We start from the raw sequence: 16777 nt of genomic DNA, 5'->3' as shown, positions 1-16777 counted from the left end.
GGAACCTTAAGCTAATATTTGGGCTGGGGTCTCAGGTCTACAGTGAGAGTTGGCCGGCTTGAATTCCAGGCATGATTCGTCGACCGAAAATGCTTGCAGGTCCCCCCTCTTGGAGGAAGCTAGCGCAGACAGGAGCACTGTCTTTGTCGACAAGATTTTAAGATCAATGATGATCAGGTCATGCTTCCCATTTTTGTTCGCTGAGGTGGAGCTGCGATGAAATATTGTTCTTGTAAATACTTTCCAGCATTTCAGTAATAAAAGTGTACATCTTACATACGGTACTCGGTAGTGATGAAAAAGGATTTAAACAGTGAATTTTGAATCTCTTCTTGTAAACTTAGAGATGTGGATTCAGACGGCAATTATATTACCACACAACCTGTCTGTCAAAAAACAATTTGGCCAGGGATTTTTAAGCGGGCTGGGTGAGAAAAGTTGTCAGTCAGTCAGTCTTGTTCCTATCTGATGATTTTGCTGACAGGAGAGTGGGAATGGGATCATATGCAGGCCAGATTGGAACCTGCGTTTATGGCTCTTGTTTGTCAGTTTTTAAGATTCAGCTAACCATTTCTGTCAACATTTCAAATCAGTTTTAATGTAAAAAAAAGAAGAAAAAAAGAAAGAAACTTTTTTTCTACATTCAATGTTTTTTATTTCATGACATTTTCATAAATAACAACTCATTGACATTTATTAAAGCTGCGGTTCCCCAGAACTAATAACAGTAATCATAGTGATAAGTGCTTTGTTTTCAGAGAAAGAGGATCTCTCTTAGAAAGAAACAAATTTGATACAGTAACATGGACCTTACAAATCCATCCATCCCCTATCTGCTATAACATCACTTCATCACTGACACAAAGAAGGCAAGTTCTGAATGTCTGTGCTAGATATATTACACAAGATCAGTTCTCTTGCGTGCATGGAAAAGTAAAAATTAATCAGATATTTCATTATCAGCTTTGTGAGTTTTACAGCCCAATGTTACTTCACAGATTAGTATTTAAAAATGTACTTTTCAAGAACCTAACAAGTTCATTCTTTTTACCATTTTACTCATCAAACTATAAGAAATATAACTTTCTGCTTAAAGCAAGAGCACTTATTGCATCCATATCTCATCTGAATTCAGATCAGAATAAGACAAAACGCCTTGAGACAACTTCACTTCTGATACCAGTATGAAGGGAAGTTTCAATGCGCTAGACAGCTTTATGCCTATTGTCATGCATTAATATGTACAGATCACTGTTTTGTACAGTACTCAGCATGCAGATACTTCCTATGCTCATCTTATAACATAAGCAGATGTACGTTCACAAGCATCAGGAAATTCAGTGAATGTATTTTTGAGGTTTAATCTGCACTTCAGCATTACAGACCGTCTAAGATTCTGCATAAAGTAAAGACTGAATATGAAACAGAAACCAGATTTGTAGTTGGGGTGTGTCATATAACTGTCATGAGTAAATGTCAGTGGCATCAGGAAACACTTTGTGCAAGATGCTATTTTACTTTTTTAAATACAATTCCATACCTTGAACATCAAAAAATAAAGAAAAAAAAATAAAGAAAAAATAAAGAAAAGGTAAATGTCCTCAAACATCAGTCATGTAAGAGGAGTCTTTTTTTTTCTTTTCTTTTTTTTTTTAAATAACAGCAGCAGTGATCTAACAAGAGTGCGTCCTCCTGACCACTAGGGGGAGATAAAAAAAAAGTATCCTGCTATCCCTTACAGGCACTCCTACACATCTTCATTTGTGTAAAACTCAAAACGTGGAAGTTTTCACTTAAAAAAATGCCTATTAAACAGTACATTTTACAGAATTACTGATTTACTGCATACATTGCATCTAAACATACAAGTGTATCACAAAATTGTATCAACAAATGTCTGACATCAGTACTCAGTGTCACACACCCTAATCCACTCTCACAGCAAAGTGAAGAGCACTCAGTCCTTCAGAGGAATGCTTATCTAATAAATAAATACATGAGATAATACACATACAATGTTTGACATGCCACTATTTTCACATAGGTCACCCTTAAACATTTTTTTTTTTTTTTTTTTTAAACAGTGGCTTTGAGTCAATCAAACATTTATGGAGCACAAAAAGAGCACACAATAAAAAGCAGACAGTATTGTAAAGTGATGATATTAAGTTATTCTGAATTACAGTACAAAAAAAGAAAAGAAAAAAGAAATACTGTGACAAGAACTGGCACTATGGTACCAGCATGCCTTTCATTTCTCACTTTTAACTTATGTGTATCTAATGCACACATTTGAAGGTATAGTTCACTCAAAATCGAAAATTCTAGGACAGCACAAAATTTAGCAATTTGAAATTTTCTGCTGATGACATATAACTATATAAAAAAAAAATTAAAAAAAGTATATTACACATACTTTGTAGGGGAGTGCTCCTGCATAGAAAATAAAAAAATAATTAAAAAAGATTAACTTTTTTTGAGTGTGAACCATTCTTTTAAGGGCTGAGCAATTTGGTTACAGTTCAATAATACTATTGTACTGTAAAATAAAATAAAAATACTTAAAAATAATTGTATTTTATTGTAAAACCATCAAATTGTTATACTAATATTTGTATCTTAGTTACTTTATTTTCAAAGTTAAACCATCAAGCTTTTGATTTGGCAAGTTGCCAGCAAATAAATATATGCACTGCCTGTTTTTAGAGTAAAGCATGGCACTGTATTCATTTAAATGCAATCCGCTAAAAATGGTAGTGCATATATTTATTTAAATAAATTGCAGCCAGCACAATTTGACAATCACACTAAGCCATATCGCAAAATTGAATTTATTTCAATATACTGTGTAGCCCTAGAAAATGATTTACTCACCCACATGTCAAAAGACTTTCTTTATTCTGTAAAACTGTATTTTGAAGAATGTTTCAAATGTTTTGTCCAAACAATTAAATAACATTGGACCTGACTGACTTTCATTTTTGGTTTTCATTTTTGGGTGAACCATACCTCTATTTCAATGTTTCATCCCACACTGCATCCAGTAAGAGTAAGATAACCATACTAACATCAGGGATGCGGCCCGACTGTGAGCAGTTTCTGAGATGTTGCAGTGGTCATCTTTAGGTCTGGGCCTCTGGCAGAGGTAACCCTGGCTCACAGGTTGCAGTGGATAGAGCCAGACCCGTTGCTCCCCGACAGAGCAGTCCCTTTGCTGTGGCTGCAGATGCTTCCCTTCTGTTAAAGTTCCTGTAAGGTCGTCGTGGAGGTCCATGGTGCGAGGGAGGTGGTCCACGCAGGCACAAGGAAGGGAAGCTGAACCCAGCCAGACAGCAGGCTGGACATGACATGACATCGTCTTGTTCATTAGTGGGCGGTAAAGGCTCCGGGGCAGGGCCTCGGTATCCTTTGAGTCTAGCCCATGCAAACGGCCGCCCAGGCCTCATCAGTCCATTGTAGTTGTCCAAACGGGGAAGGGGAGGTAATAACGTTGGTCCGTTTGAGATGGGCGCAGCCCAACCATTGGATTTTAAGGACGGGGAATAAGAACCGCTAATAAGCCGCTTTCCTGACACATTTCCTTCTGCTGTGTCGGGCGAACTACTACAGTCCATGGGCTCCGTGAGGTTCAGGCCCTCCTTCTCCACCTCTTCCTCCTCCTCTTCTACCCGTTCTAAAGACACCATATCTAAGTCCAGAACCAGGCCTGTGTCCTCCACCACATCTTGCGGTCCTTCCGCCTCTTCCTCTTTCATTCCATCTCCCAGTTCTTCATTTCTCTCATCCTCTTCCCGGCCCTCTTGGTCCCGGAAGGGTAGCTGTCGACCCAGATCAGGGGTGCACGGCAGGGACCGACACCTTCGAGGGGGTCCTCGGAGCCCCGGGCTCCCGTTTAGTGGTGGGGAGGCACAAGGGTCTGGAGGTGGTGGAAGGGTAAAGGTAAGAGAGATGACAGATTTGCTAGGGGTGTCGAACAGCTTGATGCGACCGCCGTTGAGGTCTTGGCGAAGAGAGAATGGGTTGACCCGTGCAGGAGTGCCTAAACATGGTGATGTGGCAGGGGGCAATACGTCTGACTGACTACGTGACAGGCGCTGGTCACCAGGATAGCATGGTGAGCTTCTTCTCCTATACGGGCTGACGTCAATGGCAATGGGTTCTGAGGAAACCACAACAATGACATTATTTCTTTAAGAGTGGTAAAGAAAGTGTTGAAAAAGAGTTCAAGTTTAGTAAATTTACTTAAAAAATACAATAAACATTTTAAATTTGTATATAATATACACAGCCATTCAAAAGGCTGGGGTTGGCAAGAGCTTTATTTGTTCAAAAATACAGTAAACACAGTAATCTTGTGAAATATTATTACAATTTAAAATGACCAGTCTTCAGTGTCACATAATCCTTTAGAAATCATTGTATTATTTGGGGCGTTAGACACATTTCTGATTTTGAATGTTAAAAAAAGTTAATATTTTTGATTTATATATTTTTTTCAAAACTGCATTTATTTGAAACAGAAATCTTTTGTTATATTATAAATGCCTTTACCATCACAATTTAATGCATCCTTGATTAATAAAAGTATTAATTTCTTTAAAAAAAAATTTTTTTAAACTGACCTCACACACAATATATATGCACGTGGGCTTAAAATCAATTATTTATTTATTTAATTAATGATTATAAATAATAATTCATTACACTGATTTAGCACACTGATTTCCTGGCCATGTTGTTTGCCCATGTTATTTGTAACATGCTTACCTAGGATGACTGGAACTTCACTCTTCACTCTTTCTCTCTCGTTCCTCTCAAGTGTCACTACTATTTCAGAGAAGGCAGGGCGACTGTCTGCACTCATCTACCATAGACAAAAAATAACACATAAATAACGATTTTATACAGATCTACAGTCCAATGTGTTTTTGAATTTACAGTTTTATTTTATGTTTGGGTACATAGCTTACATTGCAGCAATTGACAGCCAGGCGAAGGAATGGAGGTGGACAGTCTCCCACCATATGCCCAAAGGCTTCCACATCCAGTCCAAAATCCTACAGTCAAACAGAACATTTTATTTCATATGTATTACACTAATCAGGCATCTTCAGACAGAATACAAATACACACATAGACAAACTTGAGATACATATTTAACTTCAATAATGAACATCGTGTTGCTTTCTAAAATAAAATGAACTATGAAAAATCTATTTTGTTGAAATATGCAACATGATGCTTGACCAGCAGAGGGAGGCAGCGCTCTAGTGGTCATGCTCAATTTAACGTCATATTTAGATTAGATGTTGATTCATTATAGTTATTCATATGCACATGCATCATGTTTATAAAAAACCATGGGAGTAAGTGACATAAGGCCAAAATAAATCTAATTATTTCTGCATTAAGTTTTTTTTTGTTTACAGATTACAATTTTACAATCAATAAAATTCAATACAATTTTAGAATATCAATATTTCTGTTATCATTACCTAAACAATAGACTTTCTAATAGACTAGAAATAGACTTGCAGACAAGATTTAAGTTTTTGTCTTTGAACAAAATGTTTGTCTTTAAACTTAAATTTAGCAAAAGTTATAAGTGCTTTTTCACACAATCTCTAGGCTTGATCTATATCTGATAAACCAGCTTATGATTCTATGCTTGACTCTGTGTTTCATGTGATGTTGTACAGCTGAATGATGTACCTCTGTCCGTGGGAGAATATCTGGGTCAGCCTCAATTCGAGCAATGATCTCACAAAGGATTATTCCATATGAAAAGACATCCGCCTATGGTATGAACATGACATAAATAAAGTTACGCAAGCACATGAGTAGAGTTGGACATTGATTTGTTAGTTTTCAAAGACAGGATACCTTCTCATTGTAGAGCTCTCCTCTTAACATTTCTGGAGCCATCCAGTAGGGGGAGCCCACAACTGCCAAAGGCTGCTTTTCAACACCATCACTGTAGACGAGCAAAACAAACATTTCATGCATGTCTTCAATCCGTATTTGAGTTATGTTTGGAATAACATTCTGAATATAGTCTTCCCATATAAGTGTAATACTTTTGCTTGTATTTCTGGGTTAAATGTGTGTCATAACTCTGTATTATTTCTGTTATATGTAAGATAAGGTATGCACTGACCTATAATCAGGGATTTTCTCTGCCAGCCCAAAGTCCCCAACCACAGCTGTAAAAGCACCATTGTCACAACGCACCAGACAATTCTGTAAAAAGAGTGTTGTGTCAGAGTGTATATTGTAATATTATGTACAGTCTTAACCTTTTTTTTTTTTGTCCAATAACTGTAACACTTTGCAGCAAAGCACAGTGAGTAGACATAGATGCTGGTTAGGGTTGCCAACTGTTCCGTATTAATACGGAATCGTCCCTTATTTAAGACATCAAAGTAGCAGTAGTGTAGTCTACTCTAGGGTATACACAGACATATGCTATTTGACCAACTAGTTTTAAAGGGATTTTGCGGATACTAACCTGAAAATGAGAGACTATACATATATCAATAGCAGTTCAAGGAAGACTTTAAAAACAAAGCAAAATCCTCTGCTCTGGCTTCAAAGCGAGTGGGACTCATTACTAATAGGAATTCTGTTTTACCATCCGCGTTTTGATTGCAGCAAAACAGTTAGGCCGAATTCAGAAAACATGGTTACTGTTCATTAGCCCCATATTCAGTCACACAACATCCAGCCATACAGTTTAATATATACAGTAGTCAACATTTGAAGTGGATCAAAACCTTTCATAAAAGTTATACATGAATATTGTATGTATATATACGAAAATGAGTTTTTACGTGCATATGATACGTAGTTTTCACATGCATATGATACGCACTTTATGGCGTGTAATACGCACGTACAGGTACCCCACATCACTAATCCTACCCAAGGGGTTTACAATGCGTATCATATGCACATAAATACTAATTTTCGCTTATAAATTGCACGATAAACACAATGCATGCTATAGAGACGCATTTCATGAGATCGGGTTGTACACAGTAGTGGCCAAAAGTGATGTTCGGCATAGAAAAATTCTTCACCCTTTATTCAAATTATTAAAAAGATTTAAAATGAAAGATTTTGTAAGCATTTTGTGTAGTTGTGCTTGGAGTCAATTGTTTTATTTGTGATAACTCAATAAAACATGCCAAATTGTGTGGACATCATTTTTGGCCGCACTGTCATGCAAATAAATAATGAACACAACGAAATATTAAAAACTGATTATGCAGTAGTCAATGTGTGCTTTTTCCTGTGAGCTTTTTGTTTTCCAATGTTATTTTTTCTATAGTAAAAATAAAACCTTTACCTGTAGTTTACCCCTTTTTTAATTAAATTAAATTGTACAAATAGGTTAAGCAAAACAAATCTGTTGCTGTCTGAGATTCATTTGAGCATTTAATTCAGGCAACAACAACAAAAATTACACACTTAACTGCATACACTGAAATGGCATAGACTGTGTGGTACAGTACAGCATTTTTGAGTGTCCTTTATACTGTTCATTATTTTCCCATAAAGAACCAAGATAGTCCCTTATTTTCCTTTGCTCAAGTTGGCAACCCTAGTGTTAATAGAATAAATCAGTGCATTGTAATTGTGTCTGTACCTTAGATGTAAGATCTCGGTGGAAAATGCCCTTGCTGTGTAGATATTGCAGCCCTCTTGCAATGTCCAGAGACAGACCTATCCTCACAGTCCATGACAGATATATGTCACTGTCCAGCAGCTGCTCCAAGTTGCCCCCATTTATGTACTGTAAATGTAGTCACACTACAGTTATCATCACATCAACCAGACAGTCCATTAACTCATGTAGTCTGGATTTCTGTGCAGTGTCTTACCTCTGTTAGAGCATGAAGCTGTCCTTCGTGAACACATACACCCAAAAACCTAAGAAAGACCTCAAGGTGAGTATTGGATATTTTTCTTCTTTTTGCATTCCTTTTGTAAATATGCATTTTTTAACCTCGGATAATTCCCTCATGAGATACATAAAACAAACAAACCAACAAAAATATACCACCACATTTTCATCACATTCAGTTCAGACTTTACAACCACACAACTCAAGTAAATATCAAAATATAAAAACGGTGTAGTGCTGCCATTGAACAGTAGTGCAGTAAACAATTCATTGTAGTGTTGGGAAGCATTTCATGTAGGGCTGGGCGATATGAATTTGTATTTATTTATCGATAAACGCCTTAAAAAATATTACGATATATGAGTACATCGTCTACCCAAGCCTTGCCGGAGACAACACAGCTGATGAGTTGGACTGCACTAATTGATAGCCTTAGTTTGAGTTTAACTAACATAAAACATTAGCTTTGCTGTTACTGTATGTAAGTGTGGCAAATAAGTTAAAAACTATGCTTGTTGATGTCACATAGCAATGTGTCTTGCCTATTTTACCATAAAATTCATTGTCTCTTTCTTTTTGGCATTATCGCCACAATTCATGATTATTAGTTTAATTTTCCTTAGTAATAACTTGTTTAGCGCTGTTTTTAAACTGTTTTTAAACTTGTATTAAAGCTATAATGTATATATATATATATATAAATCAGGGATTAAAAACAAATTGGTTCATTCTGCATGAGCAAAAACGGTAAGATTCTTTTTTCTTTCTGGTTAGAGTTCCAAAGTCTCCTTAGGTCACTTATAACGAAATGCTTTATTTATTTAGAAACAGAAGTAATTCAAAATTATATTTATGTTTTTTTATTTTTTAATCTACAACAAAGTATAACGCTCCTAATAAGCTTTATTTATTAATAAGCCAACATCGGAAACTCCAAACCTAAAGAAAGAAAGACCTCAAGGTGAGTATTGGTTTAACAAAATTTTGGATTTTACTTGGAGTATAGGCATGAGATATTCAAAGCACTGCAATTTCTTCATCTTTTTGCAATATAACTAAATTGTATATATAAAATAATTTTTATTACAATGGTCATGTTTATATTTTTTTGTATTTATTATGAACACTATTTAAATTAATATTCAGAAACAGGCTACATAGTTACATAGGCTGCTACCATTTTATAAAAATGTTCCTGTTTAACTTTGATTAGACTGCAGACCACAATAAAATACTTCAAAATAATATGATTTTTAAAATGGGAGATATCACTGCTATTTCGAATTTATAGGATACAGCATAAAAATTTATAGCAATGTTAACTTAGGAATAAAAACATAAAATTAAGATGTGTATGTCATGACTCATGATTATGTTCAGTTAGTTTCACTTTCATGGACTTTTGGTTTGTTTATCATCTGTTTCCTGTTTCCTTTGTTTTTCCCGGCAGTCATCTGTTACCATAGATATTCATTTAATTATCAGATATCATTATTGAGTTTGTTATCATTGAGTATTTAATTTCCTCATTCCTTGCTGTGTTTGTCTAGAATTGTTGGTGTTTGCTATGCTCTCTGTCTCAAATTGTTCACTTCAGTAAATAAACCTTGTTACTTTCGAAACTCTTAACCTGCCATCATCATCATCTTAGGAATCTAAACATGACAGAATACCAGACCAAATAGGGACATTGCAGCTGTAAATGTTGTGCCTACAGTAGAAGCTGCCCTGAACTTAGAGGAGGAATTGTTTTTATTTTACAGGGTGGCAGTAGTTTGGAGGACTATGTGGAGGAGTTTATCAACATCAGCCACTGTGCGATGTGTGATGACCTCTCCTTAATGGACGGTTTCTGGTGTGGGCTGGACAAGGACGTAAATTTCGCTCTATAGGTGGATGGATCCTCCTTTGTCACTGGCAGAGTGGTGGATAAGAACATTGCAATCCAGCCCCACCCAACATCCACAGAAATGTCGCCGTGCACAGAGCCCAGCCAGCCTTCATCCTGCAAGACGGATACAACGTCAGAGCCCCCACAGTGGGTCTGACCAGGTGTGTGAGCTGGTAACATCTGTACCAGTGGGAGTATTGGTGGAGCTGGACACTGAAGCATGGCTGATCGATTGGGAAACAGAAGGTAATGCTCCCAACCTAGTCCTGCCCTGTATCTACTGTATTGACACCATCACCGCTGGTCTCTCCATCCCTGAATCTTCTTTTCCATCACCGCTAATCCCACCCAGCCTCCCTCTCTTGCCTCCTCATCCAGATTCAGCCAACCCTTCAGCCCCACCTCAGCTGGTTCCATTCAGCCCCTCATCTTTCCCCTGACGCATTGCTGTATGGATGAGCCTCGGGTCTTACGGTTGCCAGCTTCACCTAAGTAAGTGGTTCCCCCGGCTCCACCTCCAGCATCTGTGCCCATCACTCCACCTCGGCTCCCTCGTTCCACCGGCTCCACCTGGGTCAGACGTCACCCCTCCTATGCCACGGACTTACATTTGCCGCGCTCCGTCTCTCCACCCCTATGGCTCTGTCTGGCTCCGCCCTCCCTTTGGGGCCACCTCGGCCCTCAGTTGCTCCGCCTCAGTCATCTGGTATCCCGGTTTAACCTTGTGGGGTCAGTGCTGCGGCTCCGCCTTGGTCTCCTGAACCATCGGTGTCACTTGGATCCATCAGCTCTCCATCTGCGCCTAGGGCTCCACTGTCAATGGCTTCTCCGTCGGTCGTCCCCTGGATGTTGTCAGTTGAGACTCCATCATGCCCCCTCCCTCCGTCGACTCTGTCATGGGCTTTCATCCTGACTGTGCTCTGGTGTAACACCTGGCCACTCCTCCCATCCTTGCCTCCTTGGTTCCTACCACCATCATCGCCACCATGGTTCCTTCCACTGGGGCTTCCTCCTTCACCAGTCCCTCGTCCACCTCAGAAACCACCTCCAGATTAGTGAATTATTTTCTTTTTCTTTTGTTCTTTGATTAACATTAATGACAGGTGGCAGCAGGTATAGCTATTAGGCTGCTGTCAATGCACGGATCCTGTTTGCGTTCACTTCAAACAAAACCGACTGTTTACGGGGATATCTTGAATATATCTTGAGTGTATTTGTCCATGCACTATATAAGAGGCGGCTCTATGTGCGCGCTTTGGATGTGTGCGCAGCACAGAAAACAACACGAAAATACATTAGTGTTACATTTCGTGTCTTGCACTTGGTTTAAAATCACATTAAAAATGCACACACAGGAAACGATAAGCAATTTCTGACCTTAATTACATAATTGGAATAGATTTTCTATTCCTAACACTACTAACTACTAGCCTAGTCTATAGAAAATATTTAATCCATGCGATTGCATGTGAATCAATATGTGTATGGTAACTATGGGGCTATGTGAAATATATTTGTAATTTTTTCCAGATATTGTCGATGACCAATCTGGTAACTGACAGTTATATTTTCATATCGCCCAGCCTTAATTCCATGCATACAGAGAAGTATTCCGTCTTTTGTATAACAAAACATTTTTTTAAAAAGGGAAAAAAAGTGAGTACCACACCTGAGGATGTTGGGGTGGCAAAGGCGGTTCATGAGTTGCACCTCTCTCAGCATGTTGGCTTTGTTACTGACCATTGTGTTCATCTTCAGAGCCATCACCTGCCCTGTGATCCTGTGCTGCACCTGCAGAATGCACACACACAGGCATGATGATTATTATACTGAATAAATTGTTTATTCTATCCTCTAACCTTAAACCTACCCATCACAGAAAACTTTCTGCATTTTTTCTTTTTCAAAAAATAATGATTTGTAAGTTCACCAAAAACTATCCCCACAAGATAAAAAAATGTGACAGTGACACTACTAAAATTAAATATTTTGTATGATACACATAGTAGACCAGAAATTCCTAAACCAGGGTCAATGACCTTTGATTTGTCCCACCATGCCATATCAAAAGAGGGTGGGGGGAAAAAAACATGCCACTGAAGCAAAACTTAATTCATTGATTTAATTCATCTTTTTGTATTAACCTTTTTGTAAAAATGTCAATATTATTATAATATAGTTGGATATAATGCAACATTTACTTTCGGGCCACGGTGCTTACACAAGTTTGACTTTTGTTCCTTTGTAGTAAATGGTTTGGGCACCTCTGCATGTGACAATATTTAGTTTTCTTTGGTCAAACTAAGGTAAGGCAGTATATTAATAATGTATTTTTTCCACAGAAGATATTTTTTTTTGTATTATTGTATTATTATTGTATTATTATTATTGCAATATACTGAACAGTCTATATATACTCCAATACAGGAGTTAAATCTATAAGTTGATTTCCTGACTCCATACCACGTCTTTTTCAGTAAAAATCACAACTAATAATTTTGTTAATCAATATCAAAAAGCTTCTGCATCTAGAACCTGTAGAGTGCTTATATCTCATTCTTTACATATTCTCATGAAAATCATGGATACATTGCAAAAATAGACATAAAAATATTATATTGTAATGTAAAAACTTCCACAGCTGGTCTTCACAACAGCGAAAGTGCTTGATGGGTCATGCCATTTAGTCGTGTAGCTCTAATTGAGGATAAAATCTATACACATTTTTACAAGAGCATCTAAAGCTTTTTCTGGGCCTAAAGAAAAACAGAATTACTCTGAAGCATGTCAATTAAAATGAGGAAAATATAGGAGTTGAGAATCTAGTGGTGATAGACTAGAGAATCTGGGATTTGTATGCACAATAATACAATAGTTGTCTTTAAGTTAAATTAAATATGGCTTTTTGGTTTGTATTATTGTGAGAGAGTAAGACAGAGATCCAGTGCAGTATGCTGAGTATTAATAGTCATTAGGCACTAATAGGCTTTCTGGATTTCCCGTCATCCCACCTAACCAGCTGGAATGCCGGACATCAATGACGTCGCATGCAAAACTTAACATGGGCTTCACCCACTCCTACACATGATCAATCACCAAACACTACAGCATACATCATCCCACATTTATAAATCAGATATCGGACTGAATTTGATTTATAACTATTTGTGAACCGTATGTCAACAAACAGTACATTCATATTTCATACTTAACAAAGAGTCATTTGTCAGTCAGACAAAGTTCTTCTATGACACCATTTTGTTACAAATAAATTGTAATTAATGGTGACATCGTAAAAGGAAAAAAGACACATGACAGTTTACTTAAGATGGCACAAACCATTTTCATGAAACATTACATTTATTGAAAGTTACATGCTCAGCTTGTTTTAGTTGCCTACTGTAAGACAACATATTCAAAAATCTGTGTCAAAACAGCTGTTTTTCTTTATTTATAGAGATCAAAAAAGTCATGTGTCACATATTTTCAGACCTCACGAGTTATTAGTTATGCTCACATATCTGCAGTACTGCAAAAAATCGGTAATACTGATGTAACTAACCACTAATTAATAAACAACAAGTATTAAATAGCTGTAATATTATGTAATAATGTAATTATGTCTTAATATTATTTATGTATTACTACTATTTTTGTAAATGATTACATTTGGGATGGTTTGACTGTGAACTTCATGACAGCCAGTTGTGGTCAGGTTTCACTTACATCAAAATGATTTTAAACAAATAACCCAGAATGTTTTTCATTATTGGCTTTCAAGAAGAAAATCAGAGCCGCCAACTGTTGATAGAAGCAAAAGACGTGGGCCAATAAACACACACATACTCCTCTGTGATGAGGCAGACAGATTATGGCAGGCTGGTAATCTGATTATGCTGTCGAACCGTCCTGTCTTATCATTTATAACAGACACCGTTGCTCTTAACTTGGACACATATGACACTGTTCTATTATATACAACACATGATTATTGAGAAGCAGTGATAACTGAAGCTATTATACATTGTAGTTCATGAGACTTTGGGACCTATATATATATATATATATATATATATATATATTTTTTTTTAAACAGGTATTTTTGGGCATAATATTTAAATGATCATGATACTAAAACATTAAAACAATATTAATTATGAATTATTAATATAGTTGCTGTTAATAATAATAAAAACAAGAATTATTAATTATACAAATGATTAATTATTATTATTATTTCTCACAATCAAACACATTAAATAAAAATATTTGTATTTATAAAAGTTACTTTACAATGAATACCACTGTTGGGTGCTATTCTTAGAGACACGCCAAAGAGTGCCATTTATTGGTAGACACCAAATAATAAAAAGAATAATAATAAACATTAAAAAGTTTAAATTGATAAGAATATACGTAAAAAAAATATATACAATCAATGCTATTTTGAATTTATTTCGCTAGCCTCCTGAACTCTGTCAATGATCATAATTATTTATGGTATAGCCTACTGTTCAAATCATGCAAACCCCTGCTTTCATCCCAAACTTAAAGTAATCAAAAGGTTCAACCAGTCATCTATCAGGCATGACCACTGCAGTGTGACAGTGGATAAACGTTTGTGGATAAAAAGAGGAAAGGTTACCTTAAACACTTCTGAGAAGAACCCAGAACCGATTTTTTCACAGAAAAAATCGTCGATTCGTGCCAGGCTGGACACCGCACTTCGCAGTGCCCGGTACGATGACGGCCGCATCCGGTTGGGCCCGTAAAGGGCATGAAAAGGTTCTTGGTTTTCATCTTGATCCATTATGATGGATAGGCAGGCAGCGGGTCCCTTCAACGCAGCCAAATATCCAAAGTCCAAATATCCATATCCCGAGTGAGATAGACTACAAATAATCACTTAAAAAAGCAGCTCAATGACTAGTAAAAGGACGTGAAATACTGAGTACCACATAGAATTACTCGATTAAATATTCTCCAAAAAGGGCAAATAAGTGCACGTGATGAAGAGTCCGCTCGGGCTGTTTCGCGATTGATGCAGTTGCCATGTTTCATATTCCTATATTCCGGTCGTTAAATCAGTCTTTACTCCAAAGAGGTTGTGCGTTATCGCTCGCAGTTCCAGATATGTCCTCCCCAATATCTGTAGCTTCACTCTCAACAGCTTTTACAAAGAAATCCTGCAAAAAAAATGTTTTAAAATAAGTAATGTCTCATTGCTCCTTTAAAATATATATAAAAAATAGGCATGTGCTGTCAAATGAAGCCCGATAAATGGCGACAGAACGAGTAAAATTATGTAGAGAGGCAGCAGAAGGGAAAAATCATATTGCAAGCAAAATAAGAATACAGCAAAACAATTCCAATGGCAGTAAGAAATGCGGTGTGTCCGCACCATCTGTCAAGCCTGGCTACAGAGATCCATTGCGGATTGTTTCTGACCGCTATGTCAGGGCTTGCTCTGAATGCAATTTATGTTTCGCCTTTATCGACTTTTAAAGCGACTACCGTTTTACAGACTAAGCTGAATATTATTTTCTATTAGACATGCGAATATATAATAAAAGCATCTTTAAGCGTGCACATGCAACCAAGGACGGCATGCACGTAGCCGGGCCCATGCGGCTGCCAAAGAATATCGGCACTGTACCTTTCAGTAATATCGAAGAAAAGACTCTCGTTTGGGGACCAACGTTGCATTTAGTAGATCTTCAATGTTTTGTCAACATCTCGTTCGCAAGCTGTCACTGTCCGTCTCGGCCATAGTGCTTATGCCGCTTGTAAATTTGCCCGTTCCGTTCATTGGTGAAGAATAGGGGCAGGTCTTGGCGAGGCTGGACATTGCGCGTCGAGCATGCGCACTTGCCCGGTAAATGCTCCAACGTAGGCCAGTGTGATTCTGCACTATTTAGGCAGGCTACTTTCAGGAGAATGACAGTGTCGACAAAGCAATGGGACGTCACGGACTGCAAGTCATGGAAATCTTAGCTTAATCGAGTTCGAAAGCAAGCATTTTAGCCAATATTTGCACAGCAAGAATGAGTTTACATTTGCCTTTATTCTTGATGTGAGCTTTCGTATTTGGGCTTCTGATTGGCCGCATTATACGTCAATCAAGCATTAAAGCCAATGAGCGGCCAGTGCACTGGCGTTACTGAACCATGATGTCACTTTTACATTTCAATTCACAATGCAACGTTAAAAACATGCAGACAGTGACCGTGGATGATATCATCGTCGTCGTGAGTCAGCACTGCAGTACTTAAAAAGGCCACTGACCCATTATTTGAAATGAAACTAAAGTATCATATCAATTTGGCTACTGTTGTGCAATTCCTGCGCTTCCTCTGACATTCTGGTGAACTCCTCTCATCTGAAGCCACTTTTATCATTTAAGTTAAATCAGACTAAATGACTGTTCCAAAATAATTGACAAATTATTGCTTTGTCTTCAGTGTCATTATTAAAATGTACAGACCAATACATTTGTCCAAACGTAAAATACTGAAATTATGTAGCCTAGCATAAGCTTAAATTGAATCTACTCGAGTTTTTCGTTAGAAATGAACAAAATGTAATCAATAAGCGAGTATATTAATAATAAAACTACATCAAAACAACATTATTATTACTCTGAAATGTTTTCAAATAAAATATGCCCTTCTAATTTTACTTGTATAAACTTTAACTTTCAGATGAAAAAGATGACCAAAAGCCTGCATCTGCCATGGTTCATCAATAGGTGGCAGCAGAGAGAAATGTAGACTTCTCTTTCTGCCCTTTAATTTTTAAGTTCTTTTTTTCTTTTTATTTAAATAATTATTGTGTTTCAATTTATACTTACAAAATGTTAAAAATGTGTCAAGAACTTGCTGTCGAATTCTGCAATTTTGAAAGTTCAATTAAAAAAATTAAAAATTACTTGGTCTTGGAGCTACTTTGAACTTTTGCTCTACACCACATTCGGGCTGTAG

The 16777-nt window shown here is 37.1% G+C and overlaps 1 protein-coding gene across 1 annotated transcript; it reads right to left on the bottom strand.

The window, feature by feature from the left end:
• Positions 1 to 638: 638 nt before the first annotated feature.
• Positions 639 to 15645, bottom strand: tesk1a (testis associated actin remodelling kinase 1a). The gene is made up of 11 exons (XM_082164508.1): positions 15454 to 15645; positions 14443 to 14983; positions 11467 to 11588; positions 7884 to 7932; positions 7649 to 7795; positions 6158 to 6240; positions 5884 to 5974; positions 5713 to 5796; positions 4971 to 5057; positions 4768 to 4864; positions 639 to 4159 (listed from the first exon to the last, which is right to left on the bottom strand). The coding sequence occupies exons 2-11, from the start codon at positions 14605 to 14607 to the stop codon at positions 3123 to 3125; spliced, it is 1962 nt and encodes a 653-aa protein (XP_082020634.1). The 5' UTR covers positions 14608 to 14983; positions 15454 to 15645; the 3' UTR covers positions 639 to 3122.
• Positions 15646 to 16777: the final 1132 nt, after the last annotated feature.

The sequence above is a fragment of the Leuciscus leuciscus genome, assembly GCF_965113295.1.
Source record: "Leuciscus leuciscus genome assembly, chromosome: 3".
NCBI lineage: Eukaryota > Metazoa > Chordata > Actinopteri > Cypriniformes > Leuciscidae > Leuciscus > Leuciscus leuciscus.
This window is presented reverse-complemented; position numbering and strand designations above follow the sequence as displayed.

Bases quoted from the DNA above. Each gene is read 5' to 3' on its own strand.
- tesk1a (XM_082164508.1), bottom strand. From the start codon at position 14,607: ATGGATCAAGATGAAAACCAAGAACCTTTTCATGCCCTTTACGGGCCC. The intron at 7,933-11,466 runs GTGTGGTACTCA...GGTCTTTCTTAG, and splicing joins TGCCACCCCAACATCCTCAG to GTTTTTGGGTGTATGTGTTC. The intron at 4,160-4,767 runs GTAAGCATGTTA...TGGTTTCCTCAG, and splicing joins TGAAGTTCCAGTCATCCTAG to AACCCATTGCCATTGACGTC.